The 24,168-nt window shown below is 38.0% G+C and overlaps 1 protein-coding gene across 1 annotated transcript in view; it reads right to left on the bottom strand.

The window, feature by feature from the left end:
* LOC139627768 (CUB and sushi domain-containing protein 1-like) overlaps positions 1-24,168 on the bottom strand; it is a 400,363-nt gene that overhangs the window by 37,668 nt on the left and 338,527 nt on the right. The window contains exons 46-58 of the mRNA XM_071488859.1: positions 20,121-20,266; positions 18,308-18,388; positions 16,085-16,198; positions 14,054-14,170; positions 13,113-13,184; positions 11,790-11,936; positions 8,253-8,441; positions 7,950-8,135; positions 7,131-7,328; positions 5,571-5,744; positions 3,157-3,330; positions 2,682-2,855; positions 679-867 (exon numbers count right to left, since the gene is read on the bottom strand). Coding sequence (XP_071344960.1) covers positions 679-867; positions 2,682-2,855; positions 3,157-3,330; positions 5,571-5,744; positions 7,131-7,328; positions 7,950-8,135; positions 8,253-8,441; positions 11,790-11,936; positions 13,113-13,184; positions 14,054-14,170; positions 16,085-16,198; positions 18,308-18,388; positions 20,121-20,266 — 1,961 coding nt within the window. The remainder of the gene's footprint in view (positions 1-678; positions 868-2,681; positions 2,856-3,156; positions 3,331-5,570; positions 5,745-7,130; positions 7,329-7,949; positions 8,136-8,252; positions 8,442-11,789; positions 11,937-13,112; positions 13,185-14,053; positions 14,171-16,084; positions 16,199-18,307; positions 18,389-20,120; positions 20,267-24,168) is intronic.

The raw sequence follows: 24,168 nt of genomic DNA, 5'->3' as shown, positions 1-24,168 counted from the left end.
CTCTGTTACTGTGTCCTTGCTCTGCAGTCCTGTTCGCCTCTTTGTGTTCCTCTCTCCATTTCTAAATCAGCCTCCTTCTCCCTATTGCTCTCTAGCTTAATCTCTATGTTTCTATCAGCCATGGTAACCCTCTGACAAGAATGCCTGTTGCCCTAAGAGACACATGCTCACCTATTTTTTCTATATATACACACACACACACACACAAACACACACACACACACACACACACACACACACACACACTAAAACCTTTAAGCCTCTTTCTTTCATACTCTTGCTCTCATACACAACCCCCCCCCCATTTTCTCTCTTGAACCCTCTCTTACTCTCTCAGTTTCTCATTCACTCCTCATCTTCCTCCCAGTGGCTCTTCAAGCCATTTCATTCCTCAAATGGCTTTTCCTGACAAATATAAAGAAAAGTAACTATAAACCCACCTGCCTATGAGTACTTGTGTTCAACATGACAAACTTTGTAGACATCTCTTTTTTTTTAATAGAATTCCAAAACGTTGTGACCTATTCACAATAGGAATAATGTTTTCTTAAATGGCTATGAACTTTAATTTATTGCTCTTTCTGTCTTCTTCTCACTCATCGGTCTCCTAAACCTGTATTGCCATTGTTCCTCTTAAATTAAGTAATTTTCAACATACCCATATTTGTCCATCCATACCTTGGCAGCGAGGGATTGGTCGGTCCCACCGTCCATCGTGCTGACATGTGAGGAGTGCAGAGCCAAGCAGGTAGAAGCCTCGTTTACAGTGGATTGCAACACTTACGCCATAGCTGAAGACTTCTGGGTAACGTAGGCCGGACTGGCGCACACCGTTCTCCACATGGCCCGGGTCTGAACAGTTTACCACTGTGAAAAAAGGCAAAAACATTGTTTCAACCTCCAGGATTAAAATTGTTCGTAATGATGGAAATGTTTCTCCACTTTTTTAGGCATACATGGTTCACATATAGATAGGAAAAACTGAGTCTACTAAAATATTAGTAACTAAACACTACTGTTAATACTGCAGTATTTAAAAGAGGGGAGGAGAGGAGAGGAGACATGGATGACCATAACAGCTTTAATAACATTAGCTGAGTTTGGAGTCATTCTCACATTCGCTGCTTTCTATTTAATAGACACTCAGAAAATGACTCTATAGACAGCGGTAAATTGAGATTTTGGACATTAATCATCATCATTTTGTGTCATCATTGACAGGTTTATTGTTGCATGACTGCTTCCATAAAATCTGATGAACTGAACTGTGGGATTGTTAGCAGAAAGTAGCCACATGTCAAGGACACACACATTTACAAATTCTTTGGGCACCTTATTGAACATAAACATTCAGTATTTGTGGACCCAAATAAAATGGCAGACAGTAGATTCAGTGCACTATATAGTGAATCTGGAGTGAGATCAGAGGCAGCGCGTGGGAATCAAGAAAAGAATCAAATCAGAATCAACCGACTCTCACCATGATGGAACTTTACAGAACAACCGCGAGGACAGGCTAAGTACTTTTAGAATACTAAACCCTAAATCCAAGTGTTGCAAATTCAGATCGTCCTTGTTGCTCTGTCCTGCTTTTTTCTAAACTGCTCTTTTGTCATACCCTGCTTTGTTCTCTGGAGTTCTTCTTTGTTCTCTACTCTCTCCTCTGGTCCCTTCTACACTGCTCTGCTCTCTGGGTGGATGCCAGTCCAATAAGAGTGGAGTTTGATTTTCCACATGTCACAGGGGAGACTGACATTCACTCAACTTCAAATCCATGGGGGACATGGATATGTGTGTGTGTGCGTGTGTGTCTGTGTGTCTGGCACCCTATGGGAACAAAGAAAGTTTCTGTCTCATAACTGACAGCTGCTGCTGGGAGGGAGAGAGAGACACACAGAAAAAGTGTGGGAGATGGAGAAAGCAAGCAAGCGAGGATGAATCCCCTCAATGGAAAACCCATGTGAGCAACTACACCGTATCGATCTGCTCTCATGACTGTGCTGAAAGCCTGTGCATTTGTGTTTTAGTATATCATAACAGTTACACTACCAGAGGTCTTGTAGTATAACGACCACACATGGTGAGCAGAGGAGAAGAACATGTCTCTGAACATGTACCCAGCTGTGTGTGTGTGTGTGTGAGCGCGCATTTCAATTTGTCTATTTGTCTTTTTATAGACATGCACACACATGTACCACACTGATTGTAGCTGAATACAGCTCAGTGGTAAGTGTGTATTTATACTAAAATTATTCAGTTCACAATTTAACAGTCTACCGGCAGCACATTCACACAAAATCTTTCTAGTTGACATACTGTAGCTAAACGCAAATTGAGCCAATAAAAGCCATCTAAAATTCTGGGTTTAGTTGGATCTAATGTTTTTAGTAACTATCATTCGATTTGATTGTGATGACATTTTAACATCAGTAGAACTACCAGAATGTAATTATTGAAGGTGAAAACAATGGGGCACCTGAAAGATGCATTACTGCTTTGACAAAGCATTGTACACAACTGCTTTTTCTTGTTCTAAACATATACAAGAGGTGACATGGAAGAAAAACCTACACCATCTTATCCTACTGTGTGTACTCTAATCTGAAGAGCTTATTCAACTAATGCATCTACCAGGATGTATAGTACATGGGTATAAGTCTTTAACTATATGTGTTAGTGACCTTTGCAGACAGGTAGGGGGCTGCTCCACTGTCCGTTGAGTCTGCACTGAGCACGAGCATTTCCACTGAGGATATAACCTCTGTTACACGTGAAGTTGACAACATCATTGAGGTTGAACTCGCTGCCATTGGTCCGCCCGTTGGCCGGGTTGCCGGGGTGACCACAAGTGATCGCTGAAGGAGCAGAAAGAAGTATGATGAGAAATTGTAGGTGTGTAAAAAGTATTATGTGCATCATTTTGGTATTTTTACACTTGATATTTTTGTAATATCTTCAGCTTTTTGCTGGAACATATAAAGCCTGCAGAGACAGTCACTGAAATAACTATTTGAGCCCTGAAAAATCTAAAATGTTTTGAGATCTTTGTTTGCTACACTAGGGAATTTTTTTCACTATATCCTTTCACAATACATAAAAGAGAAGTAAATACTCTGCAGATGAACTACAATGATTTTGGTATCACAAAGTACTTACGGACACAGACTGGTGTTGTTCCAGACCACCGATGGTCTTGCTGGCAGATTCTGACTGATGTGCCAATTAAGCGATATCCTAACATGCACTGGTACACTACTGTGTCTCGGTAACTAGAGCCATCTCCACTAATGTGGCCATTGACAATACGATCTGGAGAGTCACAGTGACCAGCTAGAAGAGACAGAATGATAGAGATTAATGCACTGTAATGAAAAACGACTTAAACTCACTCTGTTCTCTTGGGCTTTGAAGTCATTGGTGTTGGTTCAATGTTCCTGTAGTTATGACCTTAAAACAGCTACCACTAGTTAGACTTCCAAATGACATACAGGACCTGTTTCTATACTCAAACTTCTAAATGGCGGGAGAGTGATGCAATCAGTGCATCTGCAAATCAGTGTTCAGAGACAGTAAATCTCTGTGACTTGCATTCCTAACCATGCAGCAATTATAGATGTGCTAATGGTCTGTTAACATCAGCACGTTTTAACAATTTCTCTTCTCTCAGTGCCCTCGAACTACCACATCCTTTCATGATTTCTTAAAACCTGAGCACGTAAATTGCAGGACACAACTTGAGATGTTGGGGTGTGGAGAATCGTTGAATTGTATTCAATACCATTTCAGCTATTAGGAGACCAATCACCCGCGTCTCACAGCCAATCCCTCCCTTCATGTCCCTGTGCCTCATGAAGTCAATGACTGAGGAACCGTCCCCTTTGATGTATTTGACATTTAAAACAGTTATTTTCCCTAATGATTTGATACACTTTCTCGAATGATGATTAATGCTGTGAAAACAGACATAGAAAATGTATTATTTTTCAGAACTCATGAGAGATTACTCATGCTGATATTTCTACCATTTTGAACAGCATTTAGGACCCACCCATTTTTACCACAGATACCAAAACTGTTTACAGCAGCAGACATGTTTGAGATTTCTTCTGAAGCAACCTGTGATTTACTGTGCAAAAATCTGTGCCTCCTGAATACAGCACTCAGAGGATTGTATAAAACTGCCATTTTACACACTGAAATACTGCAAATTCTAGCCTTAACAAAATTATGAGGAACAGATGTTTTGCTGTCTTGATAGAGACACATTTCTTCAATGAAGTGTTCCTGTGTGAAAATAATTGACCATACAATCTATTTATTAGAAAACTTTATTATTTATAAACCCAATGCTTATAAAATAAATAATAAAAATAATAATAATATAATCTAGGCTAAAATAAGAGGTACAATACAACACCTCATGAGAAAGGTGTTAATATAACTTAATTACAATCACAGCATAAAAGTTAGTGTCTTTAAGTAGAAGGATAATCAGAAGATTTTATTAGCGTGAATAAACAACGTTCTGATGTGTTGTGTGTGTGTGTTTTTTAAAAATCCTAAACCAAATCCTGTGCATATACGGTGTAAATCGACAAATACAGTAGCGGTACTTGATATTTTACCACATAAAAACACATCTGTAGCTGTGTTTAAATAGTAGTTTAGTCACTTTAAATTTTAAAGTGTTCTTACATCAATGTCTAGGTTATATTTGCTCACCCTTGTTAATATCCAAATTTCAGAATAATAACATGAAGGTGGAAATGCCTTGATTTACACATTCATCACATAAAATGTGCGTCCTGCATGAAATTTCTTATTTAGCATGTAACTCCAAGGCTGAATTACTGGAGTAGAGTGTGCATGTAAAATCAGGATTAATCATCTCTGGTCAGAGCTTAGTGAAGGTCTAAATCAAGCCCTTAATGTATTAAGTAATAAAATGTCTCAGTACTAGATCATTTGAGTTACTGAGGCATGTGCACAGTTTATCTTACTTATTCTAGTCTAATTTCCATAGACCTTACCTAGACTCCTGCAGCAACCCTATCTATTAATAAGACCTATGTATGAACTATATGCATTCACACATTGCCATTAAAAATCAGTCTTTACAAAAATACTTGACACGCAGCCCTCTGTACACATGTTGAACAGAGTATCTGCTTATAGCAGATAAATGAAGTTTCCATCACACTAGCTTTTAATTTGTCATTACACAGTAAAATGTATTGGGTGCTATATTATATGAGATTGAAAATACCACGAGCTGGCAGTTGATACCAGCCACTAATCACATTGGATGGTAAACTGAGATATAAAAATATACAAAAAGTTAAACGAGAGATCTTAAATGCAAGCTGCCTCCAAGCCTTTCATTTACTCTATAACAGTTTACTACATTTCATTACCAATACATGTGTTGTAGTTTCTTGTTTTCAATGATTAATACCCTCAAACCTGTTAAATTAGCTTTCATTGTTGATCAGATTGTTAATTTTCATTCCTAAGTGTCCTAAGACAGGCCACAACACAATGCAAATCTTATCACAGTTAACGGACCTTACCTAAACACCTGGTCTCTGCACCACTCCACAGCCCGTTAGCGCCGCACTCTCTGACATGTGACCCCACCAGTGTGTAGCCATGGTTACACATAAAGATTGCAGTTGCTCCAAATGTGGTCAACGTCCCCAGTTTGGTCCCAAAGGGTGGAGAAGGAAGCTCACCACAGGAGATGACTAAATAATACAATAATGATAATAAGATCATGTCATTACAGAAACATACTGGAAATTTGATATGATATAACACTGTGGGGCTTCTGGTGCTGTACGTCCTGTGTTATGTCTGAATATGAGGTGGGTTATGCTGTCAAGTCTTAATAATGTTAGGTAAGATGGATAAAACACTACAAGACCTGAATTTACCCCATTATAACACCTGTCTGAATTAGATTTAGGTCAGAAGATATAAGATCCTTTTTCCTTAATATCCTTGGAGACACCGGTTTTAAACCACTGACCAGCTTAAAGAATAGACACTTCTGTTACATTTCCAAATCCCTCCGTGCTCCTGCATTGTTTGGTAGGTCAACTCAAGTATTGGACCATGAAAAAATGATGAAAATAAACTGAAAATGTTGCAAAATAAAGTTTGACGACCCCTGGTCTAATGTGAGATAGATTTCAAATTTTAAACATTTTTAAACATTTTTAAACTTCTCAATTGTACACATTTCACTTTTTCACTGGAATGTCATACATTATGCAACACTAAGAAATTCTGTGGCCTATGGGAAAGTTTCCTGAGTCACAATGTTCTCTTACTACCTCACTTTATAAAATAAGCAGCAGAGGCACATTGCAGAGTAACACTCTATTTGAAAAACCAATCTTCCACTGTTGCCAACATATACCCCACATTTAAGAAGCACATTCTGTTGAAAGTAGTTATCACAGTTCCAAGACAGTGTGCAATAGTTAAGATCCTAAGGCATTTGGAAACACATACACCCCTGGTAACTAGTTTTTAAAAGAGTAGTAAGGGCAATGGATGAACACACACACACACACACACACACACACAGAAAAAGTAGCTCCCTCTCAAGCTATCCCTTTCCTACTATCAAACCTACAAGACCTGATTCCACTCAAACCAGCTGAAAAGCACATGCTTTCTTGCCACAAAAGAAGCTAACTCTGTCAAAGGAAGTAGTTTCCTTGACGTTTTCAGCTGTTTTGTACTGCAGTGGATACAGAATGTGGCAGCAGCTGCAGTGCAGCTTTATGGTTTTGATGCTCATGCAGGTGTGTCTATGTGTGAATGTATAACATGTCTTTTTTTCCTTGGTCTATATAGTTCCCCATCCATCAAAGTTGTTGATTTAGGTAACTAACATACAAGAAGGTGAACATACAGTATGTGGTTAAATCCTAGATATGGCTCTATAACTGTGTAGACTCATAAAAGAAGTTATATGTCATCCTGAGTGCCAAGGGAGGTGAATAAGAGTACAGAACATCATGTCATAAGAGATTTACTATCTTATTTGATAGTAAATCTTTGATTTGATTTCTTTTACACAGGATAGTCATGATGGTGTTCATGTGTGTCTCAATACTTACTCTTGCATGTCGCTGGGTCATCTGATCCCTCCCAGGTTCCGTTGGCAAGGCAGCGAAGAGTCCGATGCCCCGCACCCAGATAATACCCTGTTGAGCATCCCAGCATCACCATAGACCCAAACTCTCCCAACCTACCATAGAGCAGGTGGTAGGTCATGTGATCTGACAAGATGCTGTCGATGCTAGGGCAGTGGACCGCTGGAAAATAAAATTATATGAAATTGTAACTAAATAAAGCATTTACAGTTTTCAAGCTGCCTTTGTGTACCTTTCCATTTACCACTGTATGTTTCAGTTTATATACATGCCAACACTAAATATCACATCAGCCTCTGTGATTTACATTCTAATAAAATCTATTATATCATCAGAAAGCACGTTTGAGGGAGTAAGGATCCACAACAGCTTTCAATTTTTTATTTATTTATTTTCTAGTTACAAGTGCTTTCACAATTCAACTTTTTTATCCCTACAAACACTTTTATTAGATTTCTTTTTTTTTGACATAACACCCTTGCATAGAGGAACATTTTGCAAATACAGGCATTAGGATTAATAAATTTACCCTATTTCTAAAGTTTGCGTCCTTTAAGTTCTTGCACATTCCAGTAATTATGCCTCACCTTGCAAATCTCCACAGTTTGATTTATTTTGAGTTAAAGGACAAACAACATTTTTTAAATATCATCATACTTAGGGTACTCTAAATTAAAAAATAGAAACTTTTTTTATGCAGTGGTCATACAGTGGGGTCAAAAGCTGCAAGATGTGGTGAAAAACTCTGGAAATAGCAAGAAAGCAGTGAAAAATTAAACTTACGTAGACATCTGGGGGCTGAGGCAGTATTACTCCAGCTGCCATCCTCCAAACAAACTGCTGTCACTGAAACATCAGGGTCAAGGTGGAAACCATGGTTACAATGGTAGGTAACCTGGCTACCAACAGTGTATTGGTAAGCATGGAAGCTGCCGTTGCCCGCTGACTGAGGAATCCCACAGGAGACAGCTGCCACATGACAAAGACAAAAGTGTTGTAGAGGGCATTCCTCTCAGCTGGCACATTTTTTTTTGGATTCTTGTAATCATCACTTCAATGACAAAGAATGTGTTTTTCAAAATTAACCTTGACAAAAAGGTGGTGGTGTATCCCACTGGAACAACCCATTAGAGTGCAGCCTGCAGGTGGCATTGGTTGAGCCTACTAGGCGGTATCCACGGTTACAAAAGAACTGCAGTCTGCTACCTGGGCGGAGTTTGGTTCGGTTGACCACGCCGCCATTCACTGGAGGATCATTAATGCTACAGTAGGCAGCTGGAGACACACAGACACAAAGAAAGACAGAGGGTGAAAGTGAAATAAAAAGTGTTTCTCTGGATTTCTCAGTTCACAGGAAACTCTAAGCTAATTACTGAAAACACTGTGGCACTCATTCATCCATTACCAGGCATTTCGGATAAAAGACATGATAATTCATCATCATCAATAAACTATGCCCCTTACTGCATTACAGCTGGCAAGTGTCAGTGAGTTAAGTCACATATAACGATTCACAAACCTGTGAATGAGTTACACACTCAAGCAGAATATTCACAGCAGATGAAGTACTTTTTCTGAAACCTTTATAGTAATGTAATATCTTTGTCTTGCTGGGACTGAGCATAAAAGCACAACTGTTAGAGCATGGAGAACAGTTTAAACATCAGGAACAACATGACACAATGGACCACTTGGCTCTCCCTTCCCTGTCCGATGTGGTCATTGCTCCTCTTGGTCTTGGCTCTTCTCCCTTTTGGCCTCAGATTGGTAGAATGACTTTCCCACTCCAGTCAGGACAAGAGTCACTCTGTAATATCCATTTTCATCTATAAACCTTTTTCTCTGAGAAGAAATGGCCTCTCTTTTGCACACTCTATCTGCTCTAAAATCAATCTGTTCTATGTGCACCACTAATTTTATATCTTATCAAAGCTATTGCTTGCATAAATATTCAGGGATGAGGGCCCAGTCCTTCAGTTCCTTACTACTGAATGTTAATGATTTTAATAAAGGGACGAGAACTTCTCTTGAATAAGATTTTATCTCAGGGCCTATGCATCAGACCATCAGTTGTTGTTTAATGCTGAATTGCACTGGCAGTTTTATTGGGACTTTTGAGGGTAGGAATGACTTCTCTCCTAGTCTATAGGAAACACTTAGATTTGAATTCGGACTTTAAGGAAAATCTCAAATAACTTTTGAAAAAAAAAATTCATACCTATATTTAACTGTGTTGCAATTGAGAGATAAACAGATGCAGTACTTTATTAATCCCAGTGGGAAACTTTAGAACATGTTAAGGGTAAGAGAAATTGTTATAAAAACAATATGATGTTAATATTGTAATTGTGCCAATGTAGTTGTAGGATACATATAGGATAGTCAGGATAGTCAGGATAAGACAGATAAGATACTGCAGGACTCTGGACAATGCAGAGGCAATGAATGACACATACTATATTGGGATACATTGTAGCATATTATTGTGCTTATGCTATGGCCATGTGCTAAAGAAACCAAAAAAAAAATGGTAACAATCATCAGTACATTTTGGATAATGTGTTGGCGTTATGGTAATGTTGCTATTGCTATTTTAGGGATTATAAACAATTTTACCAGACATTTGCCAACCAGTCAGTTATCAATACATACAAAAACATAGCAAAAGTTGGGTGAGCACTCCTGTGGAAGCCCAGTATTCATTAGGCCCTGCAGTTGGTATCAGGCCATCATAAATCTACAGAGCCCATACATTTACATTTAAGATGGCTTTACCCTCACCCAAGTAAAGAGCAGATACTAAGTGGCTTGAACCAGCCATATATCTACATTATATCTGCTCAGCTTAAACTACAGGGGCTGGCCCCGCCGGTTGGAAAGGCAGCTACACCTGAATGCCATGCTCCACTCTGTAGTCCAGCCATCACCCCTCCTTATGTAGCTCCACTAGTCTTACAAGTCAGTTAACAACTGTATTAGAAAATTTTCTGCACCATTCTCTGATCTAGTGCACCTTCAGGCTGTATGAAACCTACCCTCACCCCAGAGACAGAGCAGATACCCAGTGCCTTCACCCAGGTGAATGGCATGCCCTACTCAGTTGTCCAACCATTCTCTGTATATCTAGTCCCACTGGTCTTGATGATGAATGAATTTCCATGGCACTTATATAATCAGCAATAAAATGCACACTATGATAATTATGTGTTAGCTGAATGCCTTCTTTTGTAATTCTCCTGAATGCTTCCAAATATATTTTGTTGCAGTCTTTTAAACCATCAGTGACAGCAGCTACTAACAATTTATCCCTCAGATACTGATCCAAACTTATTTACAGCCTGACCAATTCTCGAAGTGACTAAAAATAATTGCAATTTCAAAATAAATCTCCATGGGGCACCTACATAAGCAATGAGACCATTGTTGCTTTTAGAAAGGTCAGATACAATACAAAAAAAATGTCACCAAGGTCATTTCACAGCTAAAGCGCATGGTGAATGACAGAATGACAAGAAAAACACAGCAGTGACTGTTACAGCTCAAACTGTAACACACACACACAAACTTGTACTATACTTATGAGTACATAACACATTCCTTCCCCCTTATGTTATGTTACATAACATAACATAATAAATCATGAATATTTTTCATTATAGTATTAAACTATATATATATATATATATATATATACATATACACACACACACATATATAAAAACAATTGATAAACATACACTACCACCAAACTCCATGTGTGGTGTGTTTCAATATAAAGCACACCAGAGCATGAATAGTGTATAGGAAGTGAAAAATCTCTACTATAAATTTCTGTTCTCTGTATAGCTGCCGTTTTCAGGGCAATACAACACCATGGGGAAAAGACAATACTATTACTTCAGGCCATTTTGCTGATATAACCCACAAACTAAAATATATTGCACATTTTTTCAGTATAGGGAGCCAGGAGACTGACCTTGTGACTCATTCCTCTCAAGCCCAAACCGGATTTGTGTCACTGTAAATTCTATTTTCTATGACTGAGATTGGTGGTCATCTTCAACAAATTCTTCTCAAGTTAAAACCCATGATTAAGAGGTGGCTGAAAAAACCTCACAACCTGAATCTAACAAAGCTAATGGTTTGAACATCACAGTGTTGGCAAGAACCTGCAGAGATAATACACTCAATCTGAAACAAATTGTCAAATTAACAAATTGGTTTTACTCATTCTCGTTTGCACCCAATTAGCCTGATGCATTATAAAAATAACTTTTCCAATTAGAAGTGTTTTCTAAATGATCATGGCTCATGTACCTACACCCTTGATACATCAATTCATTTTCATGAGGAGAGAGGCATTTGGGTTTGTTATTTATGCTAGTAGATACAAAAGATTTTTCAGGATGGCAGGGTGGGTACAAATTACATGTTTTCTTGACATGGTTGGACACTCATCCCCATGTTTGCCATACTCAAATTCTAGCTCTCCTCCTTGACAAGTAATGCATAATTACACAACATTTCAATTTAAACTAAAAGAACGGAGAAAGATCATATTTGTCATATTTTGAAGATTTTGAACAGATAAGGTACTGATATTATGAAATATGAAAGATGTACCTGAGTATCGTATCTTGAATCCTCTCTTGTTTGTTGCATGGTCAGTGGACCATCGTAGGTAGAGCTGGTTTGTTTTAGATGTGAAATTCAGCTGAGATGAGTGGTTACCACTGAGAGCAACAAGCAAAGGGCTTTGTCCTGAGGATCCTAGAGAGACAATTGAGTGGGACCTCAGAATGGCTGGGTGTACAGCAGACAGTACATACATACATACATACATACATACATACATATTATGTATATAATATATAATTATAAATGAGAGGGATAAAGCCAGACAAATATTATTTTTCTCATATGTGTATATCAGTAAATTCACAATTTCCAATAATCTTAGAATCTTCCAGATGAATATTAACCTTACCCGACACGGAGCCGAACAATATGCTGCAGTCGGAAGGAGTTTTATTGTTTCTGTGACATGTAGTACATGATGGTGACAGCATCATTAAAGTACTAAGTACCCCAAAATGACTTGTTGTAGATGTATTCTGATTGGAGCATACTGTATTATTTAGCTCAATCTCATGTTCACAGACCACAACCCTCCACCTGTGCTCAAGTCTGTGAATTAAGCCAAGCAGTGGATGCAGCCCTAAATATCTTTGGCCTTGTTTAGAAAGACTCAGCAGTCATCTGTCTTTATAACAGAGTTTTTACAAATAAAAATGTACCCATTTTTTAAAAGTTTTCTCCAAATAGTCAAGAAAAACATTTATACACTGAATCAATGGTAATGTTGACACCTATTGACATTTTGTTCCCTTCAACGACATGAAAGGAACACCACATCAGAAACATCTCCAGTCACAGCCACTCACTCAACAATGATGCCACTGCTGTCAGCAACATCAAAGGCAGCTGTAGTCTGTTTAGGGCCAGGCAAGATAAATGCGAATAGACAGAGCTGAACAGGATACAGATATTAGTCGTATATTAAACTAAGCTGTGGCCACTGTGAACAGGCATTATGATTTAAAGAAGTGATGTTCTGTTGTGGCAAAAATCTTAACAAAACATTGTTAGTTATCACTACCCTCTATAGTTTTGTAAAGTTATAGAAAGTTTTTAATATACACATACAATCTGTTCTGCACACTTTCAAATTTACTGTTACACAACCTTCTTGGAACTCCTGGGGGTAAAATTCCCAACACCACTAATGAGAATTAAGTGTTGTGCATCTCATTAACTGTTGTGCTACTTTTTATAAACAGACATGAATTAGAGCTGCATGTGAGTGTGTGCGTGTGTGTGTGAGACTGTGTTTGAGTGTGTCTAGGTGTAGTAAAAACAGAGAGTGAAAGCTTTGGATAGGCTTACCATCAAAAATCTCCAGTTCATCAAACTGCTTCTCGCTGTGGAACATCTCTACATAGATATTGATGGTATAACCTGGGAAACAAGAGAAACTCATTTACAATCACGTCCATAAAACAGCATTACGCAACATAAAAATGTATACATAGCACATATACATACACTAAGTAGAATTTTTTTATGGAACTGCCCTGTGCAGATGTACATACATAATAAGCGCACACATCACAGGTACATACAGACAGTCTCTCACACTGTGTAACATACAATCAATCACTCAAACTTTATGCAAATATAAATGTACACAATTATTTCACTCCCTAAAACATATCACTGCACATACAAAGAGCAGTGTATATACATACTGTATGCATGAGAACCAATACTTTGGTACCAAGTCGATGTCAAAATTCTGAAAATGTGACGGTACTTGTTTTGTTAGAGTATCATAGGTACTGAAGGTGTTGTAGGTGGTGGAAATGTGATTCTTTCAGGACTCCACCACAAAAACAAAAACAACAACAAAAAAAAACATGCTAAGACTGTTGCTTGTGAATTGTGACAGCTGGCATCTGTTGTAGCAATGCTCCACACTCAATGTTAACAAAAGCTAATGTTATCTTGTTTAGGCTAACACAGCCTGTTAACCTGAGCAGCCTAACATCATTATGTAACGCTGACTTTTTGAATGAATATTTTCACACCTTGTTAGTCAATTTACACTACTGCTTGAATACTGAGTATCTGGAGGTATGTGTATGTGTTTGCACGCACACTTGCATGTGTTAGCACACAGTGTGTGCAGTGGCCTCTGTTTTTTCTGTTTTTTGCTGTGGTATTGAATGTAGTATCTAGAATCAAGGAATTTAATTGATATTGGTACCGACTACCAAATTTCTGGTATCGTGACAACCCTGTTTGCACCCCCTTGACACACACTGTACCTGGGACCATACGTAACAGCCAGGAGCATGTCTGGCTGTTGGGGTAGTTGCTAGGAAACCCAGGGCTTAGTATGACTCCCGATGACGCAGACCGCTCCTCATTGGCTGGGCACTGGGCTGCAGGGGTAACAGACAAAAACCTGTAAGCGAAAACTTGCAAGTTTCTTTGATACATTTCTTACAATTCTCTTCCCTGATTTGTCCTGAGTTGTCTAGTGGAGCACTTTGGTTGCATGTCCTCATGTAAGAGCACTTGCTTCTTTTACTCCTAATTTGTAACAGAAAGGACACTGTTCATTCCACACTCAGCTACAGCTGGAAAAAAATAATAAAGAGCAATTCAAATCAGGATATGAATTTTGTTCTAGAAATACCTGGAGCCACTACCACCACTTCCAAAAGTGGATGCATTTATACTGCTAACTGCTGCTAAAATATGTGCTTTTCTCTTGGGGTATCTTTAGTGAAAATCAAAAGTCACGTGCACACAACACACAACACTAAGACCATTTGACAATGGAAGTACTGTATCAGTACCAACAGGGTACAAGAATTTTATGCCTCTTCACTGTTTAAATTGCCATAAAACATGAGGCGTTTAAAGCCTAATTGTATTTCAGTCAGTGATTTCCTACATTTCCCAAAATGACACTTGACAACCCACTGAGAATGACAATGAGCTGGCTATATACAGCTGGGTTTTATGTGTTGGTGGATAGAGCAATAATCACACAGCAATAACACAATTTTTCTTGCACATGCAAAATTAAGTCTTAAGTTTTTGGAGCAACATTTATCATTTGATTGCAAATTCAGCTCTGATAATTCAAATATTTGCTTCATACTATTGTGTAGTAGTAGCAGTAGTAGGGTGTAATAGTAGTAGTATGGATAATAGTATTAGCATTTAATTATAATTAAGTAAGGAAATAAGTCATGTTTTAGGAGCAGTCAAATATTATTTTCAATTTTACACATCAATATCAGCTTACTATCACGTGGCCTACCACTCAGACAGTGTGAAAAGCTATATATCTGCTGTGGCTGTGAAGAGAAATTTACAATATAACAAAAAGGCACCTCAAGTTGCATTATGGAAAGTGCAGGATTGGTCATTTTGGAGCTTTAACATGTGAGAATACAATAGCGTTCTCATTTTATCTACAATATATAAATTTAATTTCTATAAAGAAATGAAAACAAGAGTACACACACAGTAAATTCAGTTTAACAGAAGTGATGCTGTGGAACAGACAGATGCTACCAACAGAGAAATGCTCCAATGACTCATAAAAATGAATTCAGACACCCAGGGTTTCATATGTAAAAACTAAGGAACCAATCCCATCAACTTGCGGGGACCAGGGGCAGGCAAAATAAATCTGAAACCTTGTCAGTACAGACAGCAAAGGTTTGCATCAGGACAACCACTAACACTTTGTCAGCCACTGCCAGTTACAAGCTAACAAGCAGCGTAAACAAATAAGGGTAAAAGGCTGAGGCTAAAAGATGTAGCTGAGTCTCCCTGATGTTTCCTCTGCTATCTATCTTCATACACACTGCTCTTTCACCAGTCACTGAAATTTTGTCAGTACAGAGAGCAAGAGTTTGCAATAACAAGGCTACTAACACTGTGTCAGCCACTGCCAGTTACAAGCTCACAAACAACATGAACAACCCATGAACTCATTCCTCAAAAATTCCTGAGTCTGGGTCTGACTGAGGCTCAGACATGTGGCGGAGTCTCTCTGATGTTTCCTCTTCTAACCATCTTGACACACTCTGGTCTTTCATCTGTAAACCTAGTGCAAGCAGCAGTGATGGGCAGGGCCCAAGGCTTGATCTAGATTTCTCAATAAGGAAGTAAGTGTAGCTGTGCTTCTAGTGCCATGTCTGGAGAGGAACTTTATGTTAACTACAGATTCAGACCACTTTGATGAAACATCACCTAAATAATTGCTTCCATCTGATTTTCACATTGATGCATGGTTTGGGTATGTGGTTTGGGATCTGAACTGAGTGTTGCCTTACCTTGACATGTTGGTGGCGGGGCTTCAAAGAGCAAATGGGAGTTGAGTTTGCACATGAGCTCTGCCTTTCCAATCAATGTGTATCCAGGTAAACAGCGATAATTTACAATATCACCTAACACAGGGAAAATAATAAAACCTCTATTAATTCATCTTCATCATCAGACATGATTTCTGCACAGTGCAGTCTTGATGATTGTACAATTGAAAATAACTGATCATACCAAACTATATAAAATGGGTTCAGAACTCTAAGTCTATGTCAAGTAGAGAGCTCCAAAACAGTTGGTTGGTTGGTTGGTTGGTTGTTTTACTCCATTTTAAGAGACAGAGCTGACAGGCTTGCAATCCTAAAAGGGGTGGAAATGTAACACATACTTCAATCTCTGTGCCCTGGAGGCATGCAGAGCGCACATTCGCATCATGGGGCCTCTATAAGTTTCAAATTGCTGAACAGAACAAAAACAACATTCAACCATTCCTTGAGCTTTTTCAAAAACTGTATCATTAGCTTGGCTAGCTAGACTGACCAACAGCAAACCTGTTCCGTCTCTGTGGTACTCCATCCTGCCAGATTCGTGGGATATAAAATACACAGTACATGCTCTCAAATGTTCTGAGGGCTTGTGAGATTTTTATGTCCAATTACCCCAAACTACTTCCCTTTGGTCTTTACTCTGTCACAGGGAATGGCTTGACTCTTGCTGTGAACAGGTGCAAGCCTGGTGCTGCTGAAGTATAGTGCAAGTGGAAATCACAAATCTGGAGTAGCATTATCACCCTCTGGGTCACTGTGTCCTGGTAGGGACAGTGTATCTAATGACATTTTTTCTCAATATGAACTTACATACTGTTAATGTATTTTTAAAAGGTCGAAAACAAACAATAAAAAACAAAACAAAACAAAATCAACAAATCTTTCAAAAATCAACTAAGTTTTCTGAATTCATAAAATGTTGACATTTCAAAAAGTTTTCTGCAGAAAAATGATTTTATATTTTGCCAGAAGCAACTACGCTCTGCATCCTACTGGCAGGGTAAATTGATTTTGCTGTGGTTTCATGAAATGTCTGCTTTTTTAAAAATTACAGCTCCCGTTGATCTAAAAGGTCACCAAACCTAAGAGTAAGATGCTTTGAGCAAATCAAATAATACAGAGCCAAGAGAAAATGGAGAACTTGACAAGCGATTATTTCTCCTAAAATGGATATGGTATATGGTATATATATATGGTTATTCAAAAGCTTGGGAGAACATATCCGGTGTTACATCTCAACAGAGTACATTACATAGAAAGAGGTTGGTCCAAGATGTGTTAGCCTAGCTTGACGCAATTCACACAATACAAATATAGACATGAGATTTTGTGGCTTAATAGGCAGTTAGTTTATGCAAGAGTGCTATTTACTGACTACAAATACTGGGGCGCAGTGATTGTATAAAGCATTTCAGGAGCCCAATTCTCATAATGAAGTTTTTTTTTATACAGTGGTGATTAAGACTTATGTGGTATTTAAATGTATTGAACATTAGCTTGCTAACTAACAAGACACAAAATCCTCTGAAAACACTATTAAGACGATTTAAATGCTGCAGTTTCCCCATTGGCAGAGCCAGCTGTTTGCCCCCGTTTATGTTAAGCCACACACATGCCAAACCTGTCTGTAGTGGGTGCAACAGACATAGATCTTCTCATATAAAATAAGATAGCTGATGAGTATATTTTTTAAAAAAGAACATTTTTAGAAGCCTAATGAGTGACAATAGTATCAGTCAACAGTAAATGTAAAAAATAATCAAAAAGAAAAAAATATTTTTACCTCTTTGTGACCCACAGTGTTTACTACAGGTCATGAACCAATACAGTGAGAAAAGACCTGGTGGAAGTTTACACAAAGGAAATTTTTATCATTGTTTTTAATCAAGAGTGATACTCATCTGTAATTTTATTCCAGTGATTATACTACAAAATATACCACCAGTAATAATATTTGGCATACAATAAATTTCTTTTGTGAGTATCTCTCTTTTGTTTCTTTCAGTGTATCACACCACAGATACACATGCACGCAGATACACTGAATGGATGCAGGTTTGGCTGTCTTTGTTTCAGTAAAACTGTCCAGTAGGTTACTCTATTACTGTATGATGCATTGCTATTTTGTTTCTTGTCAACAGATGTTTTGCTGTATAAAAAGTCCTAATTAATAATCAGGATTATTACCTATCTGGAAATCTTCATCTTCAAAGATCACTTCTGCATTCTCCACAACAGGAGGAGGAGGGCACTTCTTCAAACGGTAAGCTGGAGAGAGGTGCAATACGGCAAGGGTTGTTATACATTAGTATCTTTTATATCTGTTGATAGTTAAATCAATGCCCATGACCCGAAAAATGGGGACCACAAAACAAAGATGTTGCTTCAAAGTTCTTCGTTCTGTCGCTGCAAAGGGGTTTATTCACATAGTTAAAAGCAAGCTGTGCATGTCTCTCTTTGCAAAGAGCATTCATGTGAAGAGTCTATGTGGGGAATGGGTCAGTGGAGCTCATTTGTGATCTTTATTATTTTAAATATACAGACAGTTCGTAAGGGGAAGCCATGCTTGTATCATGGACTTACTCTGTGCCTCAGAATGTCCCAGGTGCAACGAACTGCAAAGGCTGGCCACTGTTTACTGAACCTGAAGTTGGGCTTTAAACACTGTTTACAGAGTGCATGTGTCTTTCTCATACCATATCTACATGGTGACCTTGTGTGTGTGAACTGACATGCTATTATTAACTAATATGAACAGCACATTATGAATCTAGGAGGTCTCTGAGCAGAATAATTCACCTGCACACAACCTAGTCTAACAGCTGAAAACATAGCAGACAGGATATTATGTATTTCTATGGAAGTAAAAAAGAAAATAAGGAATACAACGACAATAATCATTTCAGTATAAAGCGAACAGAAACTTAGGAGCAAATCTCACGTATAATATGGTGCAGAATCTGTCAGGGTGGTCTTGTGGGATAAAAGAAACACTACATGATTGAATTCACAAGTTTAAAACTCTATGCCACAGTGTCAAACTCTGCAAGAACAATTTTAGAATTCAACCTACAAGATATGTTTCTCAGTGACTTCAACAGCAACAGCGTCATTAATTATTTCATTTTTTCTTTTTCTCTACCTGCAAACTGAGGGAGAAATCTGGTTTCCTACAGTAGCTAAATGAAAAAAAAAAAGAGAGAAACAGGTGTCCTTTTAAAGTAATGATTCATTGGTTCCAAAAACAAAAACATTCTTAAACACGGTTCAGTTTGTATGTTTCCCTCAAAAATGGTTGTTTGAGGTTAGAGAAAACAAGGCACATGCTGAGCTACATCATACACAGAGTTGCATCCTTTGTCACAGGGGCTGTGTGATTTTAACAAAACCTGGAGTCCCAGTTACAAAAGCTGCACCTCAGAGTGCACGCAGTACCAGTGAATTCTCAGAAAATGTTTTGTGTTTTGAGGTAAACACATCACATGAGATAGACCTACTCAGAGATATGAACTTGTTTCTTCTTAAAAACAGTGAATAGCAGCGGAGTAATGGAGCTGGCCATGAAAAGGAGTGAAAGGAGGAAAGTGGCCACGCTCTAGCATCTCTTTGTACTTTTTTTGTTTTTTTTTACTGTAGAAAGGCCTCTGACCTCATCTTTTATTCTAATCAAGAGTTATGAAAGCATTACACACTCACATACTAAGACGATATCAATTCCTTAATCAATATTTATTTTTGTTTGATGAAATTAGTTTGGTATTCCGCTTACAAACACAGATGGCATGGAGAAATATAAAACCAAAAACTACTTGTGTGCATTCAGTTGTAAAATCAAGTTTTGGCACAGAAGTTGGTGCTTGGTATATCTGGCTCTATACCCATGTGTACCCACTTATTATGTGTCTAACTGTACCTAAATGATGTACATGAAAATACTGTATGAGGGCACCAACACTACAGGTATGTGTGTGTGTGTGAGAGAGAGACTGTGTATCTGTACCATGGAAGTTGAGAATGAAGAAACCTCCAGTTGAAAAGTCAGAGTGAAAGCGGATCAGGACCTTTGGGCTGGAGCTGTAGGCTGACTCTAACGCCGTGTTGCCACTGAAGACTCCCAGCTGAGTACTGGACGTATCTGGACCATCCCTAAATAAAGACGAGACAACAAAGACATCTGATGCTGTTTATACTGGAAGCAGGATACATCGAAACCACTGTAGAGGAGGGATGGAGACGGAGACACCAAGAGTCACATAGTAGTTGGAAAAAAGATATGGGGTAAATATGCAACAATCTGTATTTTTTACATGGCAAGCAAAGGCCTCTCACTAACAAGAGTAAACATTCTAAGATTTGACAATGCTCAATTTGCAGTGGAATGGGCAGAGGACATACCCTAGAGGATGTGTTAAAATGCTAGTGCGAAATAATAATGATTAGAATAAGTGTAGACAATAATGACAGGACAAAAACAATAATGTTAAGGGTAACATTTCAAAGATGAAAAAAGTAAATAAATGTAATATAATAAGTATATTCCAATAATAATAATTATAGAACCAACTCAAATTCATCAACATCACACTCCAAAATGTGTGTGATATAGATCTACAAATAACTCCAAAGTGCCTCAATAGATTCCTTATGATGCAAATCCATGATATAAAACTTAAATGGCTACATTCAGGTGTGATTTGATTGTCAAAGTGACACTAAAAAACTAAGTGCTGGCTGGTGGCAAACATTAACAATGTGTTAGTACATGTATCACAGCTCTACAAGATGAAAGGCTGAGATCAGTATGGACTTCTTATGTTTGGTTGAGCTTTCACTGACTGGATTTAATTACAGAGCCAAAGAAAATCCAAAGCAGCTTTTGTTCATAATATAAAACAGATATCTGGTAAGGCCACATGCCTGCTCATTGGGTAGCAAAAATATTTTAGTTTTTTACTGTTCTTTGCTTTTTCCACTCATTTGAAACAAGTTCATTGAACAAAGCCGATGGATTAAAGGCTTAACTTCACTCATTAAATATTGAATGTTGTTGAAAGGTTACATTTTCCAAAGTTCCTAAATGCCCAGTTTTAGGTTTTTAATGAACATGCCATTGGATTAAACAAGGGTTTTAAAATTTTAATTCATGAAGAGTGCCTGGGATCTCTTGGCTCCTCAATAATTCAAGGTTTTCCGAAGGTGTTGGAGCTCATTTGGAGAATCAGAATATGCTATTTGGGTCATTTAAATCAAAACTGAGTTAGGATTTTGTGGCTCTGTTTTCACTTACTAAAAATACACAAACCCAATAGCAGTATTTTTGTTAGCCCAAAAAAACACACGTACAATGTCATTTGTATGTATGTATGAACTAAAACTCCACAACAGCAGAGAGAAAACATGGGCAGATTTGATTAGTGACCATTTATTTCTTGTGCTCCTGTGAAAGCCATTTAATGAAGTCAGTACCTTCAAGCCTTAAGATGTTAGTTTATGAGCAAAAAAGATGCTGATGTGAATCTCAACACCCGCTGAAACAACATAGTCAGGAAGAGTGAATGAGATATTCACCCTTTTAAGTAAGCCTTACGACTGAAAATAAAGATTACTAATAAATTTTGTAAGACTTGGCACTCATTTATCTACTCTGTCTATTGACTGACACGAGCACAGTGTAGTTGAGAACAGGGTGGGACTGAGAGCAATACATTAAAGGAGTGATAGCTGACATCATTCACCACCAAATAAAATCACTTCAGTACAAGCAGTGCATTCTTTGTCACTCCCCTGTCAGAGTCTTACGATGGAGAGACTAGAGGATCTAACACAAAATCCTCTCTGAGAGTCAGCTGATGTCTTTATACTGGAGATGCAGAATTACCATGTGAAAGGGTTAGAAATTACAGTACACAGAACAATAATACTGTGATATGAGAATAGATGTTTCTGAGACTGCATTTATTAAAATGTTGTCATGAACTTGTTCTGAAAGGCTGTATTACAGTTGCAATTTTTCTTGAGCTTTTATGACAGCTTTTTTTGTTGCTGAATGAAATGATGAATGAATTTCTCTATAAATTGTCCATCACTCTACATTGATTTCTGTTTTACTCAGGAATCCAGCACAAGGATTCAATATTATATGAAAGCACTAATAGGACACAAAATATTCAACATTTTCAAATATTATTTTATTAAAAATACTATTTTTAATTTGCTCTACACTTCAGTCAGATAATTTGAGTGAGTACACAGCATTATAAACTATTGCATTGCTCTGTTGGTAGATCCATCCCCCACTGTTAGAAATGGTTCAGTGATGTTAGGCAACAGGCCAAATACAACTGGTGGCAGACCACAGAGATGTATGGCCTCAGTCCCTGATGTCTGGATGCAGCTGCTGTCACATAAACCTCAGGGGTGTACAGGGCAGAAACCAGCTGACACACATCACTGAGATTTGGAATATACAAGACATAGAAACGCACAAGGCAAAAGATATCCCACAAAAGTTTTATGAATGAGAAACCAGAACAGAAGAAGGCTAGCGAAGAAGGAAATCAGAATAACCACTAAGAGCAGAGTAGAATAAATGATCAGAAGAGCAAAAATCTAGACTTGTCAGACCATAATAATGACCTCATTGGCTTGTTTGAATGTGACTGGTGATTGTAAGAGTTAGATATTACTGCATTTCAGAAATTCAGTACCCAGTCTGAGCAATGCTCTATAAATGTATTACTCTATGTGTCATCTTATAGTCATTGCTCAGCATTTATAGTATTTTAAAATTGTTTCTTCTGTATGTGCTTTTACGGATATGGCTGGAATGACAAATAAAAACAAACCTAACCCAACCTAGCACATACTAAACACTTTCTATATATACAGTAACTACTTGTTAAATCCTTGGCCTACATCTTTGCACTGTAAGTTTAATTTTCATCAATAATAGGCCTGGCCTGGTCCACCTATTCAGATCCAGTTTGATTCATTTTGCGATCAAACTCTTAAAGTTAACCATTAAAAGTTTCATATTACAGTAAATTGAAATTATGCTCCCAATCAATTTCTTATTAACCCGGTAGCTCACACGGGACATAATGTGTCTTCCCCTACTCTCTGTCCAAGTGAATTCAAAAATCCAAATAGTAAAAAAGCCCAATTCCCGGCAAAAGCAGTGCCCCCAATCTTATGCTCTTGTGAATTCAATTAGATAATGTCAGATATTCTGTTTTATTAACAGTTCACTGCTGATGCACATAATTAAGCTATTCCAAATACAAACTCCATCAAGGAAAAAGTTTCATACAGCTGTATTCATAATCTAAATAGGATGTAGGCCATTAATTCATTGAAACCCCCACTGTACCTCTCACACTGCTCCAACCTTCCACATGAAAAGCACATTTGCTTCTGTCTGTGCATGTTAAAAGGACCCAAAGACTCACCAAAAAGCACTGCCTCATGCCACAAGGATGTAAGCTAGAAAATAAGATCTGCTGAATCACAGATGAGCAATGAGCGCATCTCTGTCAAAAGGAAATGTGGCCAGAGTCCCTGATGCACTAACCTTTGATCTGACTGACAACACCTGGAAGGCAATTATGGATGTTCCACCTGTGCTGAAATCACTGATGTACACCTACAGTACAGTTGTCTGTAGTATGAAATATCTTATAAGGGAGTGTTTGAAGTGACAGGTATTAATGCCAGTAAAATCTATAGTATTCAAATAATTTTTAAACACATTAGTTCAAATAAATCATATCTAAAGACTCTGTGATTATTCAAACTTTGAAAACAGGGCACTGACGTGGGTATCAGTTATATACTATTTACTTGATTGTAAGGCCGGTGTAATAGAGTTTTGGATCATGCAGTCTAAATCTGTTGAAGGCCCTGGAAGGTAGATGGTATCCCACAGGGTCAGAGAAAAGGACTGTTCTCTTCAGAGTCAGCCCCCTGTCACTTCCAGATATATTCATGTGTTTGAGATATAGTTCGACTGACCAGTGCAGCAGTCCATTATGTAAGTGCGAATCTCACAT

This window comes from Trachinotus anak, unplaced genomic scaffold (assembly GCF_046630095.1).
Source record: "Trachinotus anak isolate AG129_WGS33_773 ecotype Australia unplaced genomic scaffold, CSIRO_AGI_Tana_v1 ptg000011l, whole genome shotgun sequence".
Classification (NCBI taxonomy): domain Eukaryota; kingdom Metazoa; phylum Chordata; class Actinopteri; order Carangiformes; family Carangidae; genus Trachinotus; species Trachinotus anak.
This window is presented reverse-complemented; position numbering and strand designations above follow the sequence as displayed.